The sequence below is a fragment of the Herpailurus yagouaroundi genome, unplaced genomic scaffold, assembly GCF_014898765.1.
Source record: "Herpailurus yagouaroundi ecotype Mexico unplaced genomic scaffold, PumYag 166, whole genome shotgun sequence".
In the NCBI taxonomy this organism is placed as follows: Eukaryota; Metazoa; Chordata; class Mammalia; order Carnivora; family Felidae; genus Herpailurus; species Herpailurus yagouaroundi.
Genome location: NW_024412407.1, coordinates 12,106,831 through 12,128,064, shown reverse-complemented (window position 1 = coordinate 12,128,064; position 21,234 = coordinate 12,106,831). Strand labels below are relative to the sequence as shown.

Sequence of the window (21,234 nt, the reverse complement as noted above, 5' to 3'; positions counted from 1 at the left end):
TGACTATCCACGGAGTGAGGAAGGAAAAGAGCAGAATCTTAAGGAACATCAATGTGGAGGAGTCAGGACAGGGAGAGGAGTCCAGAAGCCGAGACCCTGGTCTTGACAGAGACTGAGAGTTGAAAGCAACAGGAAGTGGTAACCAGTATCCAAGGGACAAAAAAATGTAAGACTGGGCCCCAGAGTAACAATTCAGATGTCAGGGAGACTTCATGGTCAGTGTTGGGGGGATCATCAGGTAGCCAGTGCTGCTGAGGCAGATTGAGGGGTGAAGTTTTTATGTTGTTGTTTAAGGACATAAAGTCACTACATACTCTTCAAAGAAGTCTTGCTGGTGAAGAGAAACAGAGTAAACAAAGAATGCTTTAAGGAAAAAAAGGACTGAGCACAAGCTGTTGCAGAAATGTTGTGTTTGGTTTTGTTTCAAGAACAGAAGAGACAGGAGAGGCATGAGCATGCTGACGAGCTGCTGTGTCACATTCAGTTGGTCAGGAAATAACTTAGTAGATATGAATTACTAAAAGCCAGTGCACATCAAAAGCAATTTTTCTTTTTTACGTTATTTTATGTTCACTGTGTAAATGAATTGGGAGGAAATAATCCCCCAGATAAGCTTTGACCAAAATAAAAATATAAAGAATTCCAAAGGGGAAAGTTGGGACAGGCCTGTAAAGAAAACAGTGTCAGCTAAGGGCCCACTGGTGCCTGGTAAATTTACATGTGGACCTAAGGTTGGTAGTAATGGGGAATTTCAAAGAAGTTTTACCAAATGGGCAGACAAGCTCTGAGAGTCAGGCAAAAACAAAGTGTTACTTAGAGTAAATACTGAAATGTACAGTGAGAACAATATGGAAATTATATGGCAGCTTGGCTTGTCCTGCATGTTCAAATAGAGTAAATGTGAGGGATCCTAAGTTCTAAGTAAGAAACTAAATTTCAGGGGTGCCTGGGTGGCTCAGTCGGCTGAGTGTCAGACTCTTGATTAAAGCTCAGGTCATGGGGCACCTGCGTGGCTCAGTCAGTTGAGCGTCCGACTTGGGCTCAGGTCATGATCTCACAGTTCGTGAGTTCAAGCCCCACGTCGGGCTCTGTGCTGATAGCTAAGAGCCTGGAGCCTGCTTCGGATTCTGTGTCCCCCTTTCTCTGCCCCTAACCGCTCCTGCTGTGTCTCTCAAAGATGAAAAACATTAAAAAAAAAAAAAAAAAAGTAAAGCTCAGGTCATAATCCCAGGGTCCTGGGATTGAGCCCTGCATCAGGCTCTACGCAGAGCATGAAGCCTGCTTGCGATTCTCCGTCTCTGTCTGCCCCTTCCCACCCCATGCACTCTCTTTCTCTCTCAAATAAAATTTTTTTTTAATTTTTTTTTCAACGTTTATTTATTTTTTGGGGGACAGAGAGAGACAGAGCATGAACGGGGGAGGGGCAGAGAGAGAGGGAGACACAGAATCGGAAACAGGCTCCAGGCTCTGAGCCATCAGCCCAGAGCCCGACGCGGGGCTCGAACTCACGGACCGTGAGATCGTGACCTGGTTGAAGTCGGACGCTTAACCGACTGCGCCACCCAGGCGCCCCTCAAATAAAAATTTTTTAAAAAGAAACTAAGTTTGAGAAATTTTACCCAATGATTTGATATATAAAATAAAATGGGTAAAGATATAGGAGCATTAGGAAAATGAGTTGAAGAAGCCAAAAGAGGAGTAATAAGGCTCCAGGATTCAGACTAGATCAACTTCCCTGGTGTACTCTTGCTGTCAGTGGAGGAGGAGGGAAGATTATTACTCATGTTGTAACTTACAAAAGGACCTGGGTTGTGTAAATCAGGGTATACAGAAGTTTTCTAGCTCACCCAGCTTCCAGAGTGAGCAGATTTATGTCATAAGTCAAGATAGCAAAGTTGTGGGGGTCAGTACTCCATTCATTAGCAAATTTTTATAAGATTGAAAAATATGGAGCTCCAATTCTCCAAAATTATGAACAAGGTGAAGGGTGATATTATCTTTAGTTTTTAATGTTTATTTATTTATTTTTGAGAGAGAGAGGCAGAGAGAGAGGGAGACAGAAAATCCGAAGCAGGCACAGAGCCTGATGCAGGGCTTGAACTCACGATGGTGAGGTCATGACCTGAGCCAAAAGCAAGAGTCAGATGCTTAACCAACTGAGCCACCCAGGCACTCCAATATCATCTTTCAAAAGTTAGTTTTTAAAAGTTTTAATAATCTGATTTGACTGACTCATATTAGAATTTCAATCACCCACTCTTTTCCATAGCAAGGAGATGTAATTAAAATAATGGATTTCAGTGATTCCTTCCTGGTTGTTCATGGAATGTATAATGTATTAGGAATACAAGAATATAAAAATATATATTACTAATATATACTAAGAATGCAGTTCTTCCCACCTAGAATACTTTACCTCCTGTCCTGAGCCTGGCTAACTTCCATGTTCCTCATGCAATCGCTCCCAACAGGAAGCTTTCCCTGATGCATTAAGATGATCCCACCTGATGAGTCACCCATTTCTCCCATTATCACAGCTATAACATGTCAACCCTTTACCTTAATCTCAGGTTTACTAGCGTGAAGCTCCTGTCAGAATGCAAGCTCCAGGAGGATGGAGCCACATTAATTAAATTCAGAGTCTGGTTCTTACTACCTGGCACCATGCCTAGCAAATAGTATGAGTAGAATTAAAATTTAAATGAATCATAAAGACAATAAAAACAGGTGGATCACAAAGAAATTTTACTGTTAGTAAGGGCATCTCAGGCTCCTGCCTCAGTGTCTCCTGGGGAGAAAGCCCATTCCTATCAACACTTCTTTCACTAACAGAGCAGAATCTAAGGCCTTCATCATCCAGAGACATGCACAAAGCCAAACTACTCTGACAAACTACATTGACAAACATGCAAGGTCAATAAACAATGTCATATCAAAACTTACTCCTTCATTAAACATTTATTTTTATCCTCTCATTCGTCAATATTCAATCTCTTTGCTAATAACCAATGTAATCCTTCCCTAGTTGTCCCCATCCACCTACAAAAGGTTTTTTCAGCATACCATCTTTAAAGTAGAAAAATGTCATATATATGGCTGTAAATGTCAATGGAAGTCTATCTTTATCACCTGTTTAATACTTTTGTCACCCAGTTACCTAAAATTAGATCACAAGTGCTCCTAAGAACACCTAAAAAAAAGTTAGAGCATTTTATACACAGTATGTACTAAAAATGAGTGACAACAACCACAAAGTAGGGAAAATAGAAAACCCAAACAGAATATGAATTATTTGCTTATATGACAATATTAGATTACAGGAAAAGAAACATTTTTATGTCCTATTACAGTAAAAAATTTACTATGTACTATCTAATGTTACCTACACTGATCTACCAATTAAATATTAGATGCCTACCTAAAAGCCGCTTCCCAAAAGCAGTTCATTCCACAAACATCAGAGGGCAGCATCCAATAGGGATTCCAGTAACACAGAGAGAAATCTTTACACCTAACAGAGTAAGACAGAAATAAAGTCCTATGTGAGTATTTCGATTTAAAACTAACAAGGAATTTACTTAAAAACACAATAACTTACTGTTCTATTTTCAGCAACAAAACTGCAAATCCAATTTTGCAAATTCATTATGGCTAAAGTAACTTGAGGAGTTTGGAAATTTCTCCCTTACTCAGGTACCATTATTTTAAAAAGGACTTTAAAACTTTTAGGTAGAATAAATTGCAGACTGAAAAACCATTCCTTATCAGGAACACTCCTAACATATTAAAATCCCCTCCTCAGATAACAGAAAATATGGGAATACTCCTAAAATTTTCATTTGTGTACTACACAAGATCCCCCCAGAATAAAATCCTTTTCAGCTAAACAAAATAATTTGCTTATTCTGAAGCCAAATTAAAATGCCACAGAGACAGAAAGGGAAGAGAGGATCTTTGAAGGCTTTTAAATTAATCTTCAATTCAAGTTAGTTATATGGTGTTTTAAACTGAAAAAATAAGAAATCACGCTGGAAGTGGCACCTGGGTGGCTCAGTCAGTTAATCGTCCGACTCTTGATTTCAGTTCAGGTCATGATGTCATGATTCATGGAATCAAGCCCTGCATCAGGCTCTGCACTGACAGCACGGAGCCTGCTAGGGATTCTGTTTCTCCTTCTCTCTCTGCCCCTCCCCCTCTCTCCCTCTCAAAATAAATAAATAAACATTAAAAAAAAAATCAAGCTGACATCCATGGCTCAGTTTCATTATCTATATCATCTTCGTTCTGCTATATTACACAAGCTAAACTGAAGTTATAAGTACGGTCTTTCTGCTTAGACTGCAGGTCAGAGCTAAACAACAACAGCTACGACACCACACGTTACAAAAAGTATGTTTTTTTTTATTGTTACTCTTTTCCAAAACAATAGTTTCATTTGAAATTCACTGCAATGTGAGGCCTGCGTACTAAAGCAAGTATGAAATCAGGGTGAGTCTCTAAACCAGGTCATTTCATGCCGCCTCACCATGTAACTTTGTTTTCTATGGCTATAAATTCAATTATAGGTTACTGTCTTTACAGCAAAAGATGAAATTTCAGTTTGCAAAGATCTCTGATCACACCTCTCACAAATGCCAACAGTCTAGGGCAGGGGATCTCAAACCCAGGCTGCACAGGGAAACCACCCAGAGAGCCCCATACCAGACCCATTAAATCAGAATATCTGAGAACAGGGTGGGGCACAGATAGTTTTTAAAATGCCACCTCAATAATTCTGTATACTCCTGCATAAAAACCTCCAGTTGGAATTTTAAAATCAATGGAAAAAAATTACATTGTAATTTGGTTTACCTTTACAGAGACACCATTTTCAAGCCCAACATATCTTAATTTAAAAGGCTGCAAAAGCAGGAAATAAAAGAAAAAAGAAAATATATGCAGACCAATAAAACCCACGAACGTCTGTACCCTCCCAGGAACAGTTATGTATTTTTTAAGTCTTGCCTTTCCATATGAGACACAGGCTCAGTGGTGGTGTTAACAACAGAGTTCTTTTCAGAGTCAAGTGCTTTCACATCCACTTAAGCCTCACAACAAACTTGTTCAAACAGATATCTCCATCTTTCAGAAACAGGCATTATCACTGCTTTCTTTAAACAAATCCACAATTTACTTAGACTCAACACCTACAGTGCACCTTTGTTTCAGGAAGGACATAACTAATCTGGCTATTCCATGTCCTCCTGTTAAACCTTACAAGAGTAGAAAATGGAAATGAAAAATGGAAATGGAAAATTAAGTCTCAAGAAAAATAACTCCCCAATTAAATTCTTCCATAAAAATGATCCACTGAAATTATGTAATAATACCATTTTCTGCCTCCAGTTGCACTCTTCAACCTCTGAGACCTAGGCAACCACAATATCTATCTTTGGTCTCTATAGATTTGCCTGTTATGAATATTTCATGTACATGAAATCATACAATATGTGGTCTCTCAAGTTTGACTTCTTTCAGTCTGACTCGAATATTTTCAAGGCTCATCTACTATAGCATTTATCAGTACACTTCAATACTTTTTATGCCCTAATAATGGATGGATATGCCACATTTTGTTTAGTCATTCATCAGTTTATAAACATTTGGGTTGTTTTCAATCTTTTGGCCATTACAAATAATGATGCTATAAACATTCATTTACAATTTTTCTCTGAACATATGTTTTCAATTCTCTTGCATATATACCTACAAGGGGAATTGCTAGATCATGTAATCACTCTAAAGTAATTAATGCAGATGAAACTGCAGGGAAAATTATCAAGTTTTAGGTAAGTTTCTTGACCATAACTCAATGTCTGAAAACACAGTTTAGGGATATCTTCCTGTCTGTCTTTAATGGAAATATAAAAATATGCACTAGGGAGTATACATGCCTCTTACTATTTAAAAAAAAATCATAAAACACTAATGTGCTACTGGCAAGAGGTAGCATAATTTAATGTTTCTTATTTCTCAAACTTACATTCTCTCACTTATGAAAAAATAGTCAAAGATTAAAATAGAGAGTAGAAACTCATTACGTACCAGCAACTGTTATTACAAGCAAAAATTAGAAAAAAACAACTAATATGGAGACAGATAGCAACTGTACTTTAGGCCACAAAAAAATAATATTAAAAAATACTGGGAAAGAAAAGGTAGTTATCCATGTTCTAATTATTAGCTGCTTTTGCTTTTATTCCTTAAAATTATTGAAAATGAAATATCAGAAATACAGTTCAATTTTCAAAGAAGTAATTCAACTGAATAATTTTAATGGGGCAAAACTGTTAAGTTGAATTAAGTGGGTATGTCTTCAGTAAACAGTGACATCCAAAATCAATGAAGTCCATAAAAGCAAATCTCCTTCATTGTAGTACAAGTTGAAATAAATTTTACTATGACTCCTCCTCAAATTTCATACAGTGTAATGTTTCTAGTTCCAGGTGGCTTGTCTCCAAAGTGATGAAAGGGTAGCACAAGGGAAATTTGTGGTAATAACACAGTCCAGTATCCTGACTGTGTGGGTGGTTACACGAATTTACATATGTGATAAAACTGCACATACATACACGAACACCTGTAAAACTGGTGATATCTGAATATAGTCTATGGGCTGTACAATGTCAATTTCTGGGGTTATAATATTGTACTATATTGAAACACATATATTCCAGTTGTATTAGTATTGTACTATGCTCATAGAGATTAAGATCCCACTATTAGGGGAAATGGAGTGACTGATACAAGGGTATCTCTGCAATTTCCTGTGAAATAATATTTATTTTAAAAGTTAAAAAATAGAGGCGCCTGGGTGGGTCAGTCGGTTGAGTGTCTGGCTTCAGCTCAGGTCATGATCTCACAATTTGTGGGTTCAAGCCCCGCATCGGGCTCTGTGCTGACAGCTTAGAGCCTGAAGCCTGCTTCAAATTCTGTGTCTCTCTCTCTGCTCCTCCCCTGCTCATGCTCTGTCTCTCTCTCTCCTTCAAAAATAAATAAAAACATTAAAAAATTTTTGTTTTAAATAAAAAAGATCAAAAACAAAATTCCCCAAAATTTCAGTACTTGAAGAGCTGAGACATTTCATGCTTGGGATTAAGCAGAGCATTTAATTAATTATATAATACTCTCCACAGTAACAGTTCTCAAACTTGAAGTTTCCTTAAATCTAGTAAGAGAAGGTCTTCTATAATTTTAAACTGGAAAAGGTATTTTTCATTTCAAAATGTCCATGATAGTCTTGAGGCTTTAGTGAAAACCATGTACACCTTACAGTCAGGGATAAGTTTGGGCATATCCAGCAAAAGAATGTGGAAGTCTGAACGAAATACTGTGAGCCACCCATGAAATTTCAAGGCACAGATACCTGCTCTAGGACTGTGGCAAGAGAAACAGAGATGCTCGTGACCACATTAGAGGAGACCATTCCCATGATACTGACAAATCAGCATTACTTGAAGATCAGTGCCTGGGTCACTCATTTTCAACTAAAAATTGCCTCCAGACAACAATGTCTAGCTACGTCAGGTCTTTATCTCAAATCTCTAATTTCATGAATACTCAATGTGAAAAGGACTGCTTATATACAAATGGCAATGAACAATTACTTATCCATTTCAAAAGTAGGTTAGCTTCCCATTGTACCCAATCCCCTCCTGGGGGGGTGGGGGGGACTGGGTTAAGGATTTAAATTTTTTTTTAATTTATTTGAGAGAGAGAGAGAGAGAGAGTGCGCGCGAGCACATGAGCTCTCAGAGGGGTGGGGTGGGGGGAAGAGAGAGAGAGAGAGAGAGAGAGAGGGAGAGGGAAAGAGAATTTTAAACAGGCTCCATGCTGTGTGGAGCCCCACGCAGGGCTCAGTCCCACAGTGCTGGGATCATGATCTAAACTGAAATCAAGAGTTAGACGATCAACTGAGCGTTTTAATCCACCCCTGGATTAAAAGATTTAATTGTTATAGGGCACTGGGTGGCTTAGTCAGTTGAGCATCAGACTTCAGCTGAGGTCATGATCTCACAGTTCATGGGTTCGAGACCCATGTCTGGCTTTGCACTGACAGCACAGAGCCTGCTTCGGATTCTCCCTCTCCTTCTCTCTCTGCCCCTCCCCTGCTCATGCTCGCTCCCTCTCTCTCAAAAATAAACATTTTAACAAATTTAAATGTTAAAAAAAGGGGGGGAAACTCCCCAGTAGAAAGTTTTTCTATGCATGACAAAAATGAAAATGATAAAGAACTGCCAATTTGAATACACAGAAATGCCAATACACTGAAAAACAGGTTAAGTCAATATGTGGGGGGAAGTATTTCCAACAGGAACAACACAGATAATAACCTTAATGTGTTAAAACAGGATTCCTATATCAAAAAGTACACATTTTTTGTTGTTAGACTAATCAGTTTCCCCTCCAAAAGCACAGACCATTATTTTAATTAATTACTAGTCAGGTTTGTGCTAAGCACTTCACAGCCATGTGAAGTACGATCGCCAATGAACTAAAACACAAGTACTGCTTTTATAGAAGATGAAGGTGGCTTTAGTAAGTAATTTGTTTCACTATTCACTGTCTGAACTCCTCTCTTCAAAAATGACTGCAGAGAAGAAGGAAAAAAAATTCTGTACTAAAAATAGAGGGTCAAACCATTCTCAGCTAAATTAGTGGTTCTTAATATTTGGTTTTGTAACAATAACCTGGGGCACATATATAAAATACAGATTCCCAGACCCCACTAATGGGTATTCTGGTTTAAACAGGTCTGGACTGGGGCCTGAGGACAGGATTTTTCCCAGAAGTCAGAAAAAAAATTTTTTTAATGATTAAAATTTAAATGATTGAGGGGCACCTAGGTGGCTCAGTCAGTTAAGCATCTGACTTGGTTTTGGCTCAGGTCGTGATCTTGCTGCAATCGAGCCCTGTGTCAGGCTCTGAGCTGAGCATGGAGCTTGCCTGGATTCTCTCTCTTCCTCTCTCTCCCCCTCCCCTGCTCTCACACTCTCATTCTCTCTCAAAATAAATTAATAAACATTAAAAAGGAAAATGGATTCTATTCTTAAAAAAAATTTTAAATGACTGAAACCATCAGCATATTAGGTACGGTTTTACTGTGCCAGGTACCATACTCAGTAACCTATTCCAACTACTTCATTTCAATTCTCACAAACAATCCAGTATCACAGATTCTCTTATCTCTAATCTAACTGATGAGGAAATGTATTCAAGGTTCATACAGCTAAGCATGTGGCAACGCTGGAGTCTGGCTCCAAAGCCCTAAAGATGCTTAGTATATCCTACTAGTATTCACAAGACCCAGCAAAAATGAGAACTCGATGGCCTAACCAGATCTGAAAGAGTGAGGGGACTATATACCAACAGAATGACGGGTCCAGAAATGGTTCTCACTCAAATGTTTACTAGTTTTTTGATCCCCCCCCCCCGGCCCCTTCACACCACCACACAGCCACAATAAGATGAGATCTTGATGATCACCCTCAAGACTTATCAGTGAAATGTGAGAATTTAATCACTCTGAGTAAAGTCACAAAATAGACTAATCCCCTCTACGGAAGTCCTGATGTCTGATAATAATAACGGCTTTACATTGAATACCTTAGCAAGAGTCCGTCAGTATCAAACAGCTTGACAGAGTTTCCCTATGTGGCAGAGCCTCTGCCTAGCCAGCATTCCCCTCTTGTAAGACACCACTCATCTCCAACACCACTCACATTATCCTGTCCACCACAAGGATGTGCAAATGACACAGACCCTGAGAATCAGAGATCCCCATCCTAGACAACACTGACTTGTCCCTGGATGGACATGTGATACAAACAAATCCAGAGCCTTTTCCTAGAAATCGCCAGAAAATCTAAAGCCTCTTCCTGGAAATTTTTGAAATTCCTAGAATTTTGAAATTTCCTAGAAAATCCGGAGCCTTTTCCTAGAAATTTTTGAGATTTGAGAAGAAACACCCCAAAGAAAGAGCTCATGAATAAAGCCTTTCTACAGTGAAGAAAATAAGAGTCCTAGTCCTTAAGGTCCCTGGAGCTGCCCGGGCATTTCCTTTCATTTTGCCTCCTGCCAGCAACCCACGTAAGCCAATAAATAACTGTTTTTGCTTAAGTTGGTTGTACTGGATTTTAATCACTGACAACTAAGGATTCTATTACAAATTAAGGTAAGTTATTACCTACATTTTACAGGTGAGAAAACTGAAATAGAGAGGTGGTCAAGGTTTCACAGCACAGTATGAACACAGGTTTGTCTGACTCTAAGGCCTGCACATTTTCTAAATACCAAAATAATGGATTCAAACCAGATACATTAATTAATAGATTTCACTGAAAACCTGTTCTTATCATTTCAGAAATTTTACTTGGAGAACTTGGAAGGACCCTTCCAAGTACTTTATTGTCATGGAATTTGTGCAATGAATACTCTCCATAAGATCTGAGCAGTAAAACCTACTGGATATAACCTAGACCCCATGTTTGTTGTTTTAATGTTTGTTTATTTTTGAAAGAGAACGCAAGCAGTGGAGGGGCAGAGAGACAGGGGGACAGAGGATCCAAGGCAGGCTCTGTACTGACAGCAGAGAGCACGATTCAGGGCTGGAACTCACGAACCATGAGATCAGGACCTGAGCCTAAGTCAGACGCTCAACCTACTAAGCCATCCAAGCGCCCCTAAATCCCGTATTTTAAATGAATGAGGGAAATTAATAGTTTCAGTCTTGCAGGTAAGACTGCTTCAAAACAGTAAGACTGCAATGACAATCGAGTCCTACCAAATAAAAATGCTGCTTGCCTCACACCCCATTTTCCACTGATGAAAGACTATTCAGACTAGATTCTTATCACAGACAGAAACTTTACAGAAAGAGCACTGAAGGATCAAAGAATACAATTCTGGTCCAATTACTGATGCCTTCTGGACCTTGGTCAAATGATTCATACACAAGAAGAGAGGTTAAAGATGGACACTTACTCTTTATCCTGTGGTAGTCAAAAAGTTGGCCAAACTCTATGAGAAATCTTTAAAAATGTAGGAGGGCCTGGGTGGCTCAGGTCCTGATCTCGTGGTTCATGGGTTCAAGCCCCGCATCCGGCTCTGTGCCGACAGCTCAGAACCTGGAGCCTGCTTCCGATTCTGTGTCTCCCTCTCTCTCTCTCTCTCTCTCTCTCTCTCTGCCCCTCCCCCACTTGTGCTCTGTGCAGTGTCTCTCTCAAAAATAAATAAACATTAAAAAAAATTTTTTTTAGATAAGTAATATCTAAAATGAAGAACCCGGATCTAAGAATTCTCCAGCCTCACGTTGGGTGTAGAGACTGTCCAATTTCATACAGTGTTTTGATTAAAATGTTGCTTCCTTACAATTCTACCCAATACAGAAATAATTTTAAGTGCTTCGCAATCACATAATAGACCACGAACAGCTTTTCATGAGCCTCATTTTTCATGAGCTCACTCAGGTCGTCACTCACTGCCTCTCCCACACCTGACTGGAAGCAGTTCTGCTTTTATGAATAGTCAGGAATTAGCCAGACTGTAATCAAATCATTGGGTACAAAACATGACAATCCTGCTTTCCCATGCTGCTCCTCTGCCCAAACGTCCTTTCATTTTGAAAGGGGCCATCAACTCTCAGAAGAATGTTAAACAGCCTGCAGCAGACCTGCACTCCTTCGTCTCACCAACCCTGTGCTTTCCCGTATCAAAGCAGCCTTTGCCTCTTATTAAGGGAGCACTGAGTCCTTCCCAGATTCCCAGAGAGGTGCTCACAAATAAAGAAGCCTATTTTTCAAGGAAGTGCAAACGCTCAGATTTTGTTAAGCATTCATAGTGCGTCGCATTCTTTCTTCCTTTAAATCTCACGGTGATTCCAACTCTGGCAGTGATTTGTGCAAATCCACGTAAGTCACTATGCTTCTTTTTAAACACCGATTTTTAGAGAAAGATATCCCATCCCACAAAACACGTGAGCATGTTAAGCATCGCTGATTTTTCTTAACTGGCTGTAAGTTTCAGAACAGACCGATTGCTTCCTAAAGAAAAATTCAAACTACGCATAAAAGCTCTGTCCAGATTTCACTAACTGACTAATAATGAAAATGTAGGCGTTAACACACAAAAATTGGACGCCCCATTCAAGAGAAGGGGAAAAAATTGAACTAGGGCGCCAGCCTGATGTTTAAATATCTCAACTTGAACTCCATGGAAACAAGAGGGAATTCCCACTAGCCAAACAGCAAGAAGACTTTTGTGGGGCACCTTTTACTTTCAAAGGATTCTTTAAGGAAAAAAAAAAAAGCAACTGTCAATTAAAAGTTGAAAATTAATTTCTATCTGCTTTAAAGGCGCATAAGGAATGGGTCAGAGGGCAAACACAAAGAGCATGGGGTGCTCTCCGGCGGAGCTACCCCCGGATGGAGGGGAAGGAGGGAAATGAGAGACGGGGTCACGGACGGCGGCAAAGCGGGAGGCGCGGGCCCGGGGACGGGTGGCGCGGGACTGACCGGGAAGCTGTCCGGACCAGGCCAAGCCCCGCGTCCCCGCGCCCGCCGCTCCTCCCTTCCCGGCCTCGGCCCCCAGACCGGGAACAGCCCGTACCTGTCTGACCGGCCGGGATGCGCTGCGGGGCCCGCGCTGCCCACCCCTCTCGCGCCGCCGCGTCCGCCGCCCGCGAGCCAGGAAGCCGCTGCGGCCTGCGGCTTCCCGCCACCGCCGCCCGCTCCTTCCTCCAGGGACACGGCGAGCTGGCTGAAGGCGTAGAGGAGCGAGCAGAAGCCGCAGGCCAGGCACAGCACCACGATGCGCAGGTAGCGCCGCATCGCCCCGGACCCGCGCCTCAGCCACCTCAGCCACCTCAGCCGCCGCAGTCGCCGCGCCGCACCGCGCCCGCCCGGCGAACTGGAGCGAAGGGAACAGCACGGCGCAGCCGCGGCCACAAGTTCCTCCTCCGCCGCGGCCTCGTGCCCGCCCCTCCTTCCTTCTTTTCCCCCCTCTCGCCCCGCCCAACCACCTTCGTCGGCGGGCTGACAACCCGCCGCTAGCCTGACCCCGCCTCCGCCGCCGTGGGCCCCTCCCAGGGGGTGGTGGGGAGCTGGTAGCTGCGGGACGCGCAGGCGCAATGAGTGGGCGAGACCTTGGCGCTCTGGAGTCCGAGGGGAACACAGAAGAAATGCAGAGCAGGTAAATCCTGCCCCTGGTGGCTCCAAACCGAAGAGGAGAGGTGTGGCAAAATAAACGAGGCGCTGGAGACAGCTGACCCGAATTCAGATTATGGTTCTAACACATAGTAGTTTGTGACATTGAGCAACTTAAAGTCTCTTGAGCATGTTTCTTCATCTCTAAAACGGAGATCATATCCTCATGATAGGGTGGTGGCAAAGATTAAACTGCTTAACGCACGAAAAACGCCTTGCACCTGGAAGGCATTTATTTAAGCCATTTTTCAGTTCCATCTTCCTCAGCAGGGACTTCCCCAGCCTCTAAGTTTCTTTAATACTGTATGAGCCATTTTCATCCAGATATTTAATTACGTCGTAATGCTGTTGAGTATGCATATCCTGCCTCCCAGTGAACTTGTTATGGGCATGTACGGCTGAGGTGCTCTCTATTGCATCTTTTTTTCACCTTCTTTACAACTCATCATTTGCATGTCCGTAGCAATTACTATTCTCCCTAAAGGGCTTTCTCTTTAGGTTTCCATTTCTTCTCCCTCTTCTTCAGCCATATAAACACTCCATTCATTTGTTGAACATATATAAAGCATCACTATGTGCCAAGCGCTATGCCTTGGGGTATAAAGGTATAAAGACACCTAGCTGGGCATAGGGTGGGAGAGTAAATAAGTTCGTAAGTAAGTGGGACTTAAGTGTCAATAAGGGACAATGAGTAAATATGTGGGACTTATAAATATGTGTACTACTAGAATACAGACATTAGGATATAAGCCTGTAAAGGTGTGGGTAAACACAGAAAGAAGCCATCAGTTCTACTGAGGGCATGCTCAAAAGACACTTCATAGTAAAAATGGACCCAGAGTCTTGGGTGGGGTAAGGGAAGGAATTGCAGGCTGAGGTATCAATGAAACAGGTTCTTGTGTCTGGGAAGCTGAGAAGTTCGATACCACCAGCTAAGTGAATGCAAGGGAGGGTATGATGAGTGATAAGACTGTTGAAGGGGCCGGATATTTAAGTGCCTTGTTTCGTATGCCAAGAAGTTTGAACTTAATCTAGCAGAGTGGGTGAACCACTGAAGGGTTTTTAAATTAGGAAGTAACATGATCACATTTGCCTTTTAGAGAGCAGGTTCTGGCCTCAGTGTGGAGGCTGGGACAGAAATTGAGATTGGAGCCAGAAAGCAGTGCCAAAAAGTGAGGGAAAGGAAGCTGGCTTTAAACACACACACACACACACACACACACACACACACACACACACACACACTTACACACCTCGTGGAGAAAAATCATGCTGTTAAACTGTTCAAATTGCATTTGGAGCTTTGAAGAGTTTGGCCATGAGAATCAAAGTGGGGAAATGCTGTGTAATTTAACACTAGTTCTCCATTTGGAATCCCTACACAAAACACTGCTGGCTCTGTGACCATGGAAAGGCACTAAAGAAATTTAAGCCTCAGTTTCCTCTATAAAGATGAAATTTCTTGCCTTACCTGACAAAAAAATGAAAACTAGCATGCTATCAAGATGTGTAAGTAGAATTAAAACATACACTTATTCATTCAGTAAACATTTATTGAATATATTCTACATGCCAGACAAGGGGCTAAAATGTACTGCCCTCGAAGGGATGACAGGCAAGTAAAAATGATGACAATAATAAATTAATCCTTCTACTACACCTTACAATTCTTAGAGAAATAAAGATAAACTCAACGAAGTACAAAGATGGATCGCAAAAGCATTTGTAAGAATGGAAAATAGATTTTGAGAGAGAAAACTAAAGGTTATATTACCAAGAAACTAGAGTAAGAGCTAGTACTCAAATAGATCAAGGATGTTTAAAGAGATGCCTACCACAATTGTTCTCTATTTCAACAAAGAAACTAAATGTAGTAAAAATAAAGAATAATTTAATGACCCACAGATTGTTAAAATACTGAAATGGCAATTTTCATTCTTCAACAATTTATGGGAAGAGCATATCTGGAAGAATAATCATCCGTTTACTTGACATCAGGGTTCTGGACCATATCACACCCCTTAGATTCCTTTTAATTCTGTAACTAAAAAGGAAATTCTGTTGAAAAAATATATAAGGCATTCCAAAATTAGTAAATATTTTTGTATTACCCACAGTCTTAACTGGCTGTCTTGGAGTATGAGGAGCTGTGTGCATGCCCTTCTGATCATTTCCAGGATTCACACATTTTTGTATATATTTTTAAATGTCTGTTTATTTTTGAGAAAGAGAGACAGACAGAATGTAAGCAGGGGAGGGGCAGAGACAGAGAGGGAGACAAAGAATCTGAAGCAGGCTCCAGGCTCTGAGCTGTCAGCACAGATGCGGGGCTCGAACTCAACAAACCAAGAGATCATGACTTGAGCCAAAGGAAGGCAGACACTTAACCGACTGAGCCACCCAGGCACACCTGCATATTTTTATATTCTTAAATTAATTTTAAATATTGAAAATGACTTAAATATTTTTGAGGTCATAACAGTTATGTATTTCTTTCATTTACTGTATGTATGTACTCCCGAGTCTACTTTTTCATCTCTAGACCACACTCTTAATTCTCTAGTGAAAGGCTGACTATATACAAATTTTTAATCGATATTCATCTTCCCTTCATCCTGTCAAAAAGTTAATTGAGGTGGGCAAAAAGAAATTTAAAAGTAGCAATATTTGTTGTTTAAATTATGGAGATAGAGACCTCTTCCATGATCTAGAAAACTCTCAGATACAGGATAATACAAATTTCAAGAATTTTATATTCAAAAGATCAATCTTGATTATTCCTACAGCTCCTAGTATATTTTGAATATATAACTGATATTTAATGTTTTTATTTTTTTCATAAATATTCTCAAAGTCACTCTATAGCAAATGTAGGGTTCTGTTCAGCATTCCCGTCCAATTTCTGTCTACCTTTTAGTATTTTTTTTTAAATCATTTTCCTGGGGAAAAGGTAAACTCCATATCCTTTCAGAGTAAACTTCAAAAACTTTTCTATATAACTTTACTTTATAATGATCTATGCAAAATCTGATTTAATCCTTATAACACTTATATGAATTAGATGTTATTTTCTTTTAAGAAACAAGGAACCTGAAACTTAGAGAAGTTTGTTGACCCCATCACTAATAATGAAGATCCATAATTCAAATGGAAATCTTTAAGAATCCAACACCCGTTTGTTTTTTCCATTATACCATGCTGTCTCACTATGAACAAATAAATGCTAATCTGAGTGATGCAAATTAGAAGTAAAAGGAAAAAGAAGAAAAAATCCATGTTATATGAAAACCCTTTAGACTGGTCTTCATTGAGATTAAAACAAAATTTACAATCTGTGAAACTCAAGTCAGATTAGGTGCAGGGCACAAAGAATCAGAAACTCAGACTAAAAGTGAAAACTACTCTCTCTTCCGGTAGGCCCCTAGTGAAATCTCATTTTCCACAGTCCATTTCCTAGAAACCTTGTTGGACTGGAGGAAGAAGTTGGAAAACAGTACTGTCAGTTTGAACAGAAAGTATTTCAGTTTAGGTATCCATTCAGACCAGTAAATGTAAGGAAAAGGTAGAACTGAGTAGGATGCAAGTGTCAAGCATTTCTCTTCATTCTCAAAAAACTCACAGGCCACATGATTCAAAAACATGGCAGTGGAAGACCAATAAATGGGGACACCTTAGCTCCTATATGATCCCTGAATTGGCTGGCATTTCCATCCACAAGGAAGGGAGAGTATGGAGGGGCTAGAGTAGGGAGGGGAGTAAGGAATATCCTATGGGCCATCCCTGTAATTCTCCCTCATTCAGTCTTCAGGAACCTTCCATTCCCATTAATACAATAGATTATAATCTACTACTTTTTAAAATGGTATCAGCAAAATTAAAAGCTAGATTTGTAGGGAAATTTAGTCATGAGGAAAATTGGAATTAAAACACACATGCACAAGTTCACTGAGAAGCTGCCATCAATCAAGGTCATAATTACAACAATAGCAACATCTTTTTCCTGACCCAGGTCATCAAAAGTTGAAGGCTGAAAATAATTAAGAATTCTGATACCATCACAATTCAGAAGTCCAGTGCTTAGTTGAAAAATAAAATCAGAATTCTTGTTACCCATATTCCTTTCTATAAAGTAATTGCATCACTAGACAGCCCTGTTATATTTGGTTTCTTTTTTACTTTTATGTATTCTTAATAAAGTAAAAAAAAAAAAAAGATTCTTTTTTGCTCTAATTAAGTTAAACTGTCCCTTATTTATCTTATCCTGTACTGGAAACCTACGCTTTTTAATCTTTTACAAAAGAACTACCTCTTGGTCCTAAGGCAAGTTCATTTTGTTCTTCTGAGAACTCAGCCTACTTTCCTTTTTTTTTAAAAATGCTTTCATTGCCATTTTGTCCTGTAGGAGTCTTCTCCCAAATTGGTTTTACACAGTATCCCAACTCTTCTCAATCTTGCTGACTCCAAAAGTAAACACAGTCTCATTTCATTGTTGCTATTATTATAAATTAAGAGAATAGGGAAAACAATATACATTAAAAAGTCTAAATTAGTAAATCTTGGAACTCACCTTAGTTTCTGAATTCTCTTGCTAAAAGAGTTATGGAAACATGAGGATGAGCTACCTACTTCCAGGTAGACCAGCAGATCTAAACCCAGATGTAAGCTGAAGACCTGCCACTCCTCAGGAATTCCAATCGCAGAAGCATCCATTTCACTGGGACCTCACCCCCAAAAAGTTCTCATTGGGGCTTATCTTCACATATTGAAATGAAGCAATTCTTTAACTTTTAAAAAAAAGTATTACTGTTTAGCCTTATATACAGAAGAGATGTGAGGAACTTTATACGAACACAAGGAAAAACACTAAGGTCAGAATCTAGAAAATCTGGATCAAGAGTGACGTGGCAGGCGATTAGTCCTACATTCGATTGAAAGTAAGCCTAATTTGAGATTTTTCTCAGAAATGGAAGGCAATCAATAAATTATCTGCATTACCCATAAGAAAAAGGCAAATTTCCTCACGTAAATTAAAGCTTTTCCCGAAATAGGTCCGAATAAAATTTTTCATTCAGATTCTGGGTAATGTTTCCTCATCATCTTCGCAAAAAGGAACAGCAGACCTCATTCAGCTGATTACTGATTTTTAAAAATGAGTATAGAAAAAAATGATAATCTTAACATGGTTTAAAGTCTTAAACTTTGAAAATCCAAGTTGGAGTTATGAAATGGGAGCTAGAAAACTACTATTGACACCCAACATTATCAGCTGCAACTGTCAAGAGGAGATCCAAACATCTTAGTGTGGACTCGCAGTGGATACTTAGGCCAAACTGTTTCCAGGGAAAAAAAACAACAACAAACAAAAACCAAAAAACTGGCAAGCACTCCCTCTGCTACTCTGTATCTTACATATTTTTATTGTTGCAGTAATGGCTTTGTAATTACTTACTTACAGATCCTAAGATGTGAGCTTCACATCTGTGTCCTCTTCATAACCACCCCCTGGCCCAGTGCTGGGCACACAAAATATACCCTATAAATGTTCACTGAATACGGATATAAAGACAACCTAGATCAGGAAAATACTGAAAGTATTACAATAGTAAAATAGTTACTACACTCTACAACTAATGTGGAAGAAAAGAAAAAAAAAACAAAAATGAAAAATGATTCAGAACATGAAACATGTCCCAGAGCACTGAAACCTTTCAGAGCTCTGCTTGACTTTTCCATAAAAGTACCTGGTCTTTTAAGGGCATTTCATGCGCTTCAGAACTGGCCCATTCCATAAAGACAGGAATATCTGCACTGCCTAAATATAAAGGCCACATTAAAAACCTTTAAATTACCTGGGCTAGTGGGAATGTACACTCAGGAAAGTAAAGTGTTCATATAATTCAAGGTAAAACTTCTCTATGACAGCTTCTTAAAATCAACTGGTTTTGAAGAAAATGGTTTTAAAGTTACTACACATATATTGCCACCCTAGTAAATATAGCTGAAACTTTACAGATTCGTTATGAAGATCACAGCATGTTTTTCAAACGTTCTCAGAGACAGACATGCTACTATTTGTTCTGCCTTCCTAGAGATTCTTCTCTATGACCACCCAGATTGTATCCCAGCACCCCATGGCCTAATTCCTATTTTTGCTGTGTTTGTTTTTCTCCTACCCCTTCCCTCATTTTTTTCCCCGTTCCTATCCTTCCTTGCCTTTGATATTGCTGAGGCGTATTTTCTATTACCCTCAATAGCCAGTGAGGGCATTCTTCTCCTTCTGCTTTCACAAAACGATCGGTCACATCCTGTATTTTGTAACCTTCAGTGTCTTTTGATTCTGCTCAGCTATTTTTGTCACTGATGACTTTTCTGCACTTCAATTTTTTCTACATTCATTGTTCCAGACAACGGAAGGTGCCTGTGGTTGAAGGCAGGGGAGGGCAGTGCCAATAAGTCAAAGTATCATTTTATGTTTATCCTTTTCCTTATACATTCACTTTTCTGTTTTCAGTTAATTTTCAAAGTACAGTACAGATGTTCCTATCAATTGCCCAATTCCTGTACCAGGTCTTTAAAAGATTCCAGAAGAGGTAATTTGCAGACCAAGCAAATAAGTAAAATAAGTGCCTCAGTGGAAACGAAAACTTCTAGACCATTTAGCATCAATGCATAGAACATGCAGAAACTACATTTTTAGGTAATAAGGATTTTTGCCTAAAAGAAAGATAATAAATATGCTATCAACTTAGACAAGCTGAAGTTCTCTTCCTTTTTAATGTTTTCACTTTGTCTACTATCACTATAATTTTAGGAAAGCATTTAACAAAAATAAAACCTTTAAGTCAACTATTTCTACTGTGTAATACAAAAGGTTTTAAGAATATGTATTTCTGGTATGCCTCAAATTATATCTTCACTCTTAATTATATCAAAATAAGGTAATAAACTCTGAAAAACATTCAAATTCTTTTTGTATGGAATTTGGTTAAAAGAACCCACTGCTAAAACTACAGGGTAAACCAATGAAAGAGTTTAAAATGTACACTAAGCCCAGGCTCTGAATCTTTTTGCATATTTTAACATTAGGTATATTTGTGGAATTTGGGTCTGTTTCCTGATTTGGAAGTGTATTTGAGGTAGGGTGAAATTAAAGCAAGTGAAGATAATTGTGATTAATGAGAGGAAAACAAAATTTCAAACTAGCCAACTCAGTTCATTTGTCCTAGCTCCAAGTGCATACCAACAGAAAGTTGGCTGATCTGGGATCAGAGCAAACATCTGATGTGGAAAATTCAGTGTAACCCACAGAACACAATCCTTTTGGTCACCCAAGAGGGTGTGCAAATAATTCTTGTTACAAAGAGTATTTTTGCATTTTCGTAATGGGATTTTACCTATAAAGATAGTAAAGGCTCATTTACTGAGCAACCAGTGTGTGTCATGTAATTAATAAGAATTTTATATGGATTGATATTTAATCGTCACAACAACTTGATGAGTTAGAATTGATTACCATTATCCCTGTTTAAGAGATGGGAAGAGACCTTGAGTAATTCACTCAAGCTCACTTAGGCTCCTATAACAGAGATTCAAAGCATAAGACACCAGTTAGCACTCTAAATTTCCATACTATATACTCCCCACTTATATAAAAAGATGCCTATACTCCATTCTGGTAAAATCCCATTTCTGTCAGATTTTTCTGTCTTACAGTCCATTTAAAATACATCCTCAAAGTTTTTGATCATCATAAGACCCAGTGCCTCCAGAGCATAGTTTTGATTTAAAAATTAGAAGATTTTCCCTATTACAATTATTACTTGTAATTTTTACTGTGTCTAAAATTTGAAACATTTGAAACATGTTGAAAAACAATAATATATGACAAAAAATTTTCATGTTTTAAAAGAACATAACCAGTTAGCTGGGGCTCCATTGAAAGTATCTTATAATAAAAACAAATTTTAATTTTTCATTTAACAACACTAAAGAA

General features: G+C 39.2%; 1 protein-coding gene across 3 annotated transcripts in view; it reads right to left on the bottom strand.

Annotated features, from left to right (window-relative positions):
• GXYLT1 (glucoside xylosyltransferase 1) overlaps window positions 1–12,917 on the bottom strand; it is a 53,009-nt gene extending 40,092 nt beyond the window's left edge. The window contains exons 1-2 of one of the 3 annotated variants that reach the window (XM_040488422.1): window positions 12,646–12,917; window positions 3,419–3,511 (exon numbers count right to left, since the gene is read on the bottom strand). In XM_040488422.1, the coding sequence (XP_040344356.1) occupies window positions 3,419–3,511; window positions 12,646–12,866 (314 nt within the window). In that variant the 5' untranslated portion in view covers window positions 12,867–12,917. The remainder of the gene's footprint in view (window positions 1–3,418; window positions 3,512–12,645) is intronic. The other 2 variants (XM_040488420.1, XM_040488421.1) reach the window with 2 other exon arrangements.
• Window positions 12,918–21,234: the final 8,317 nt, after the last annotated feature.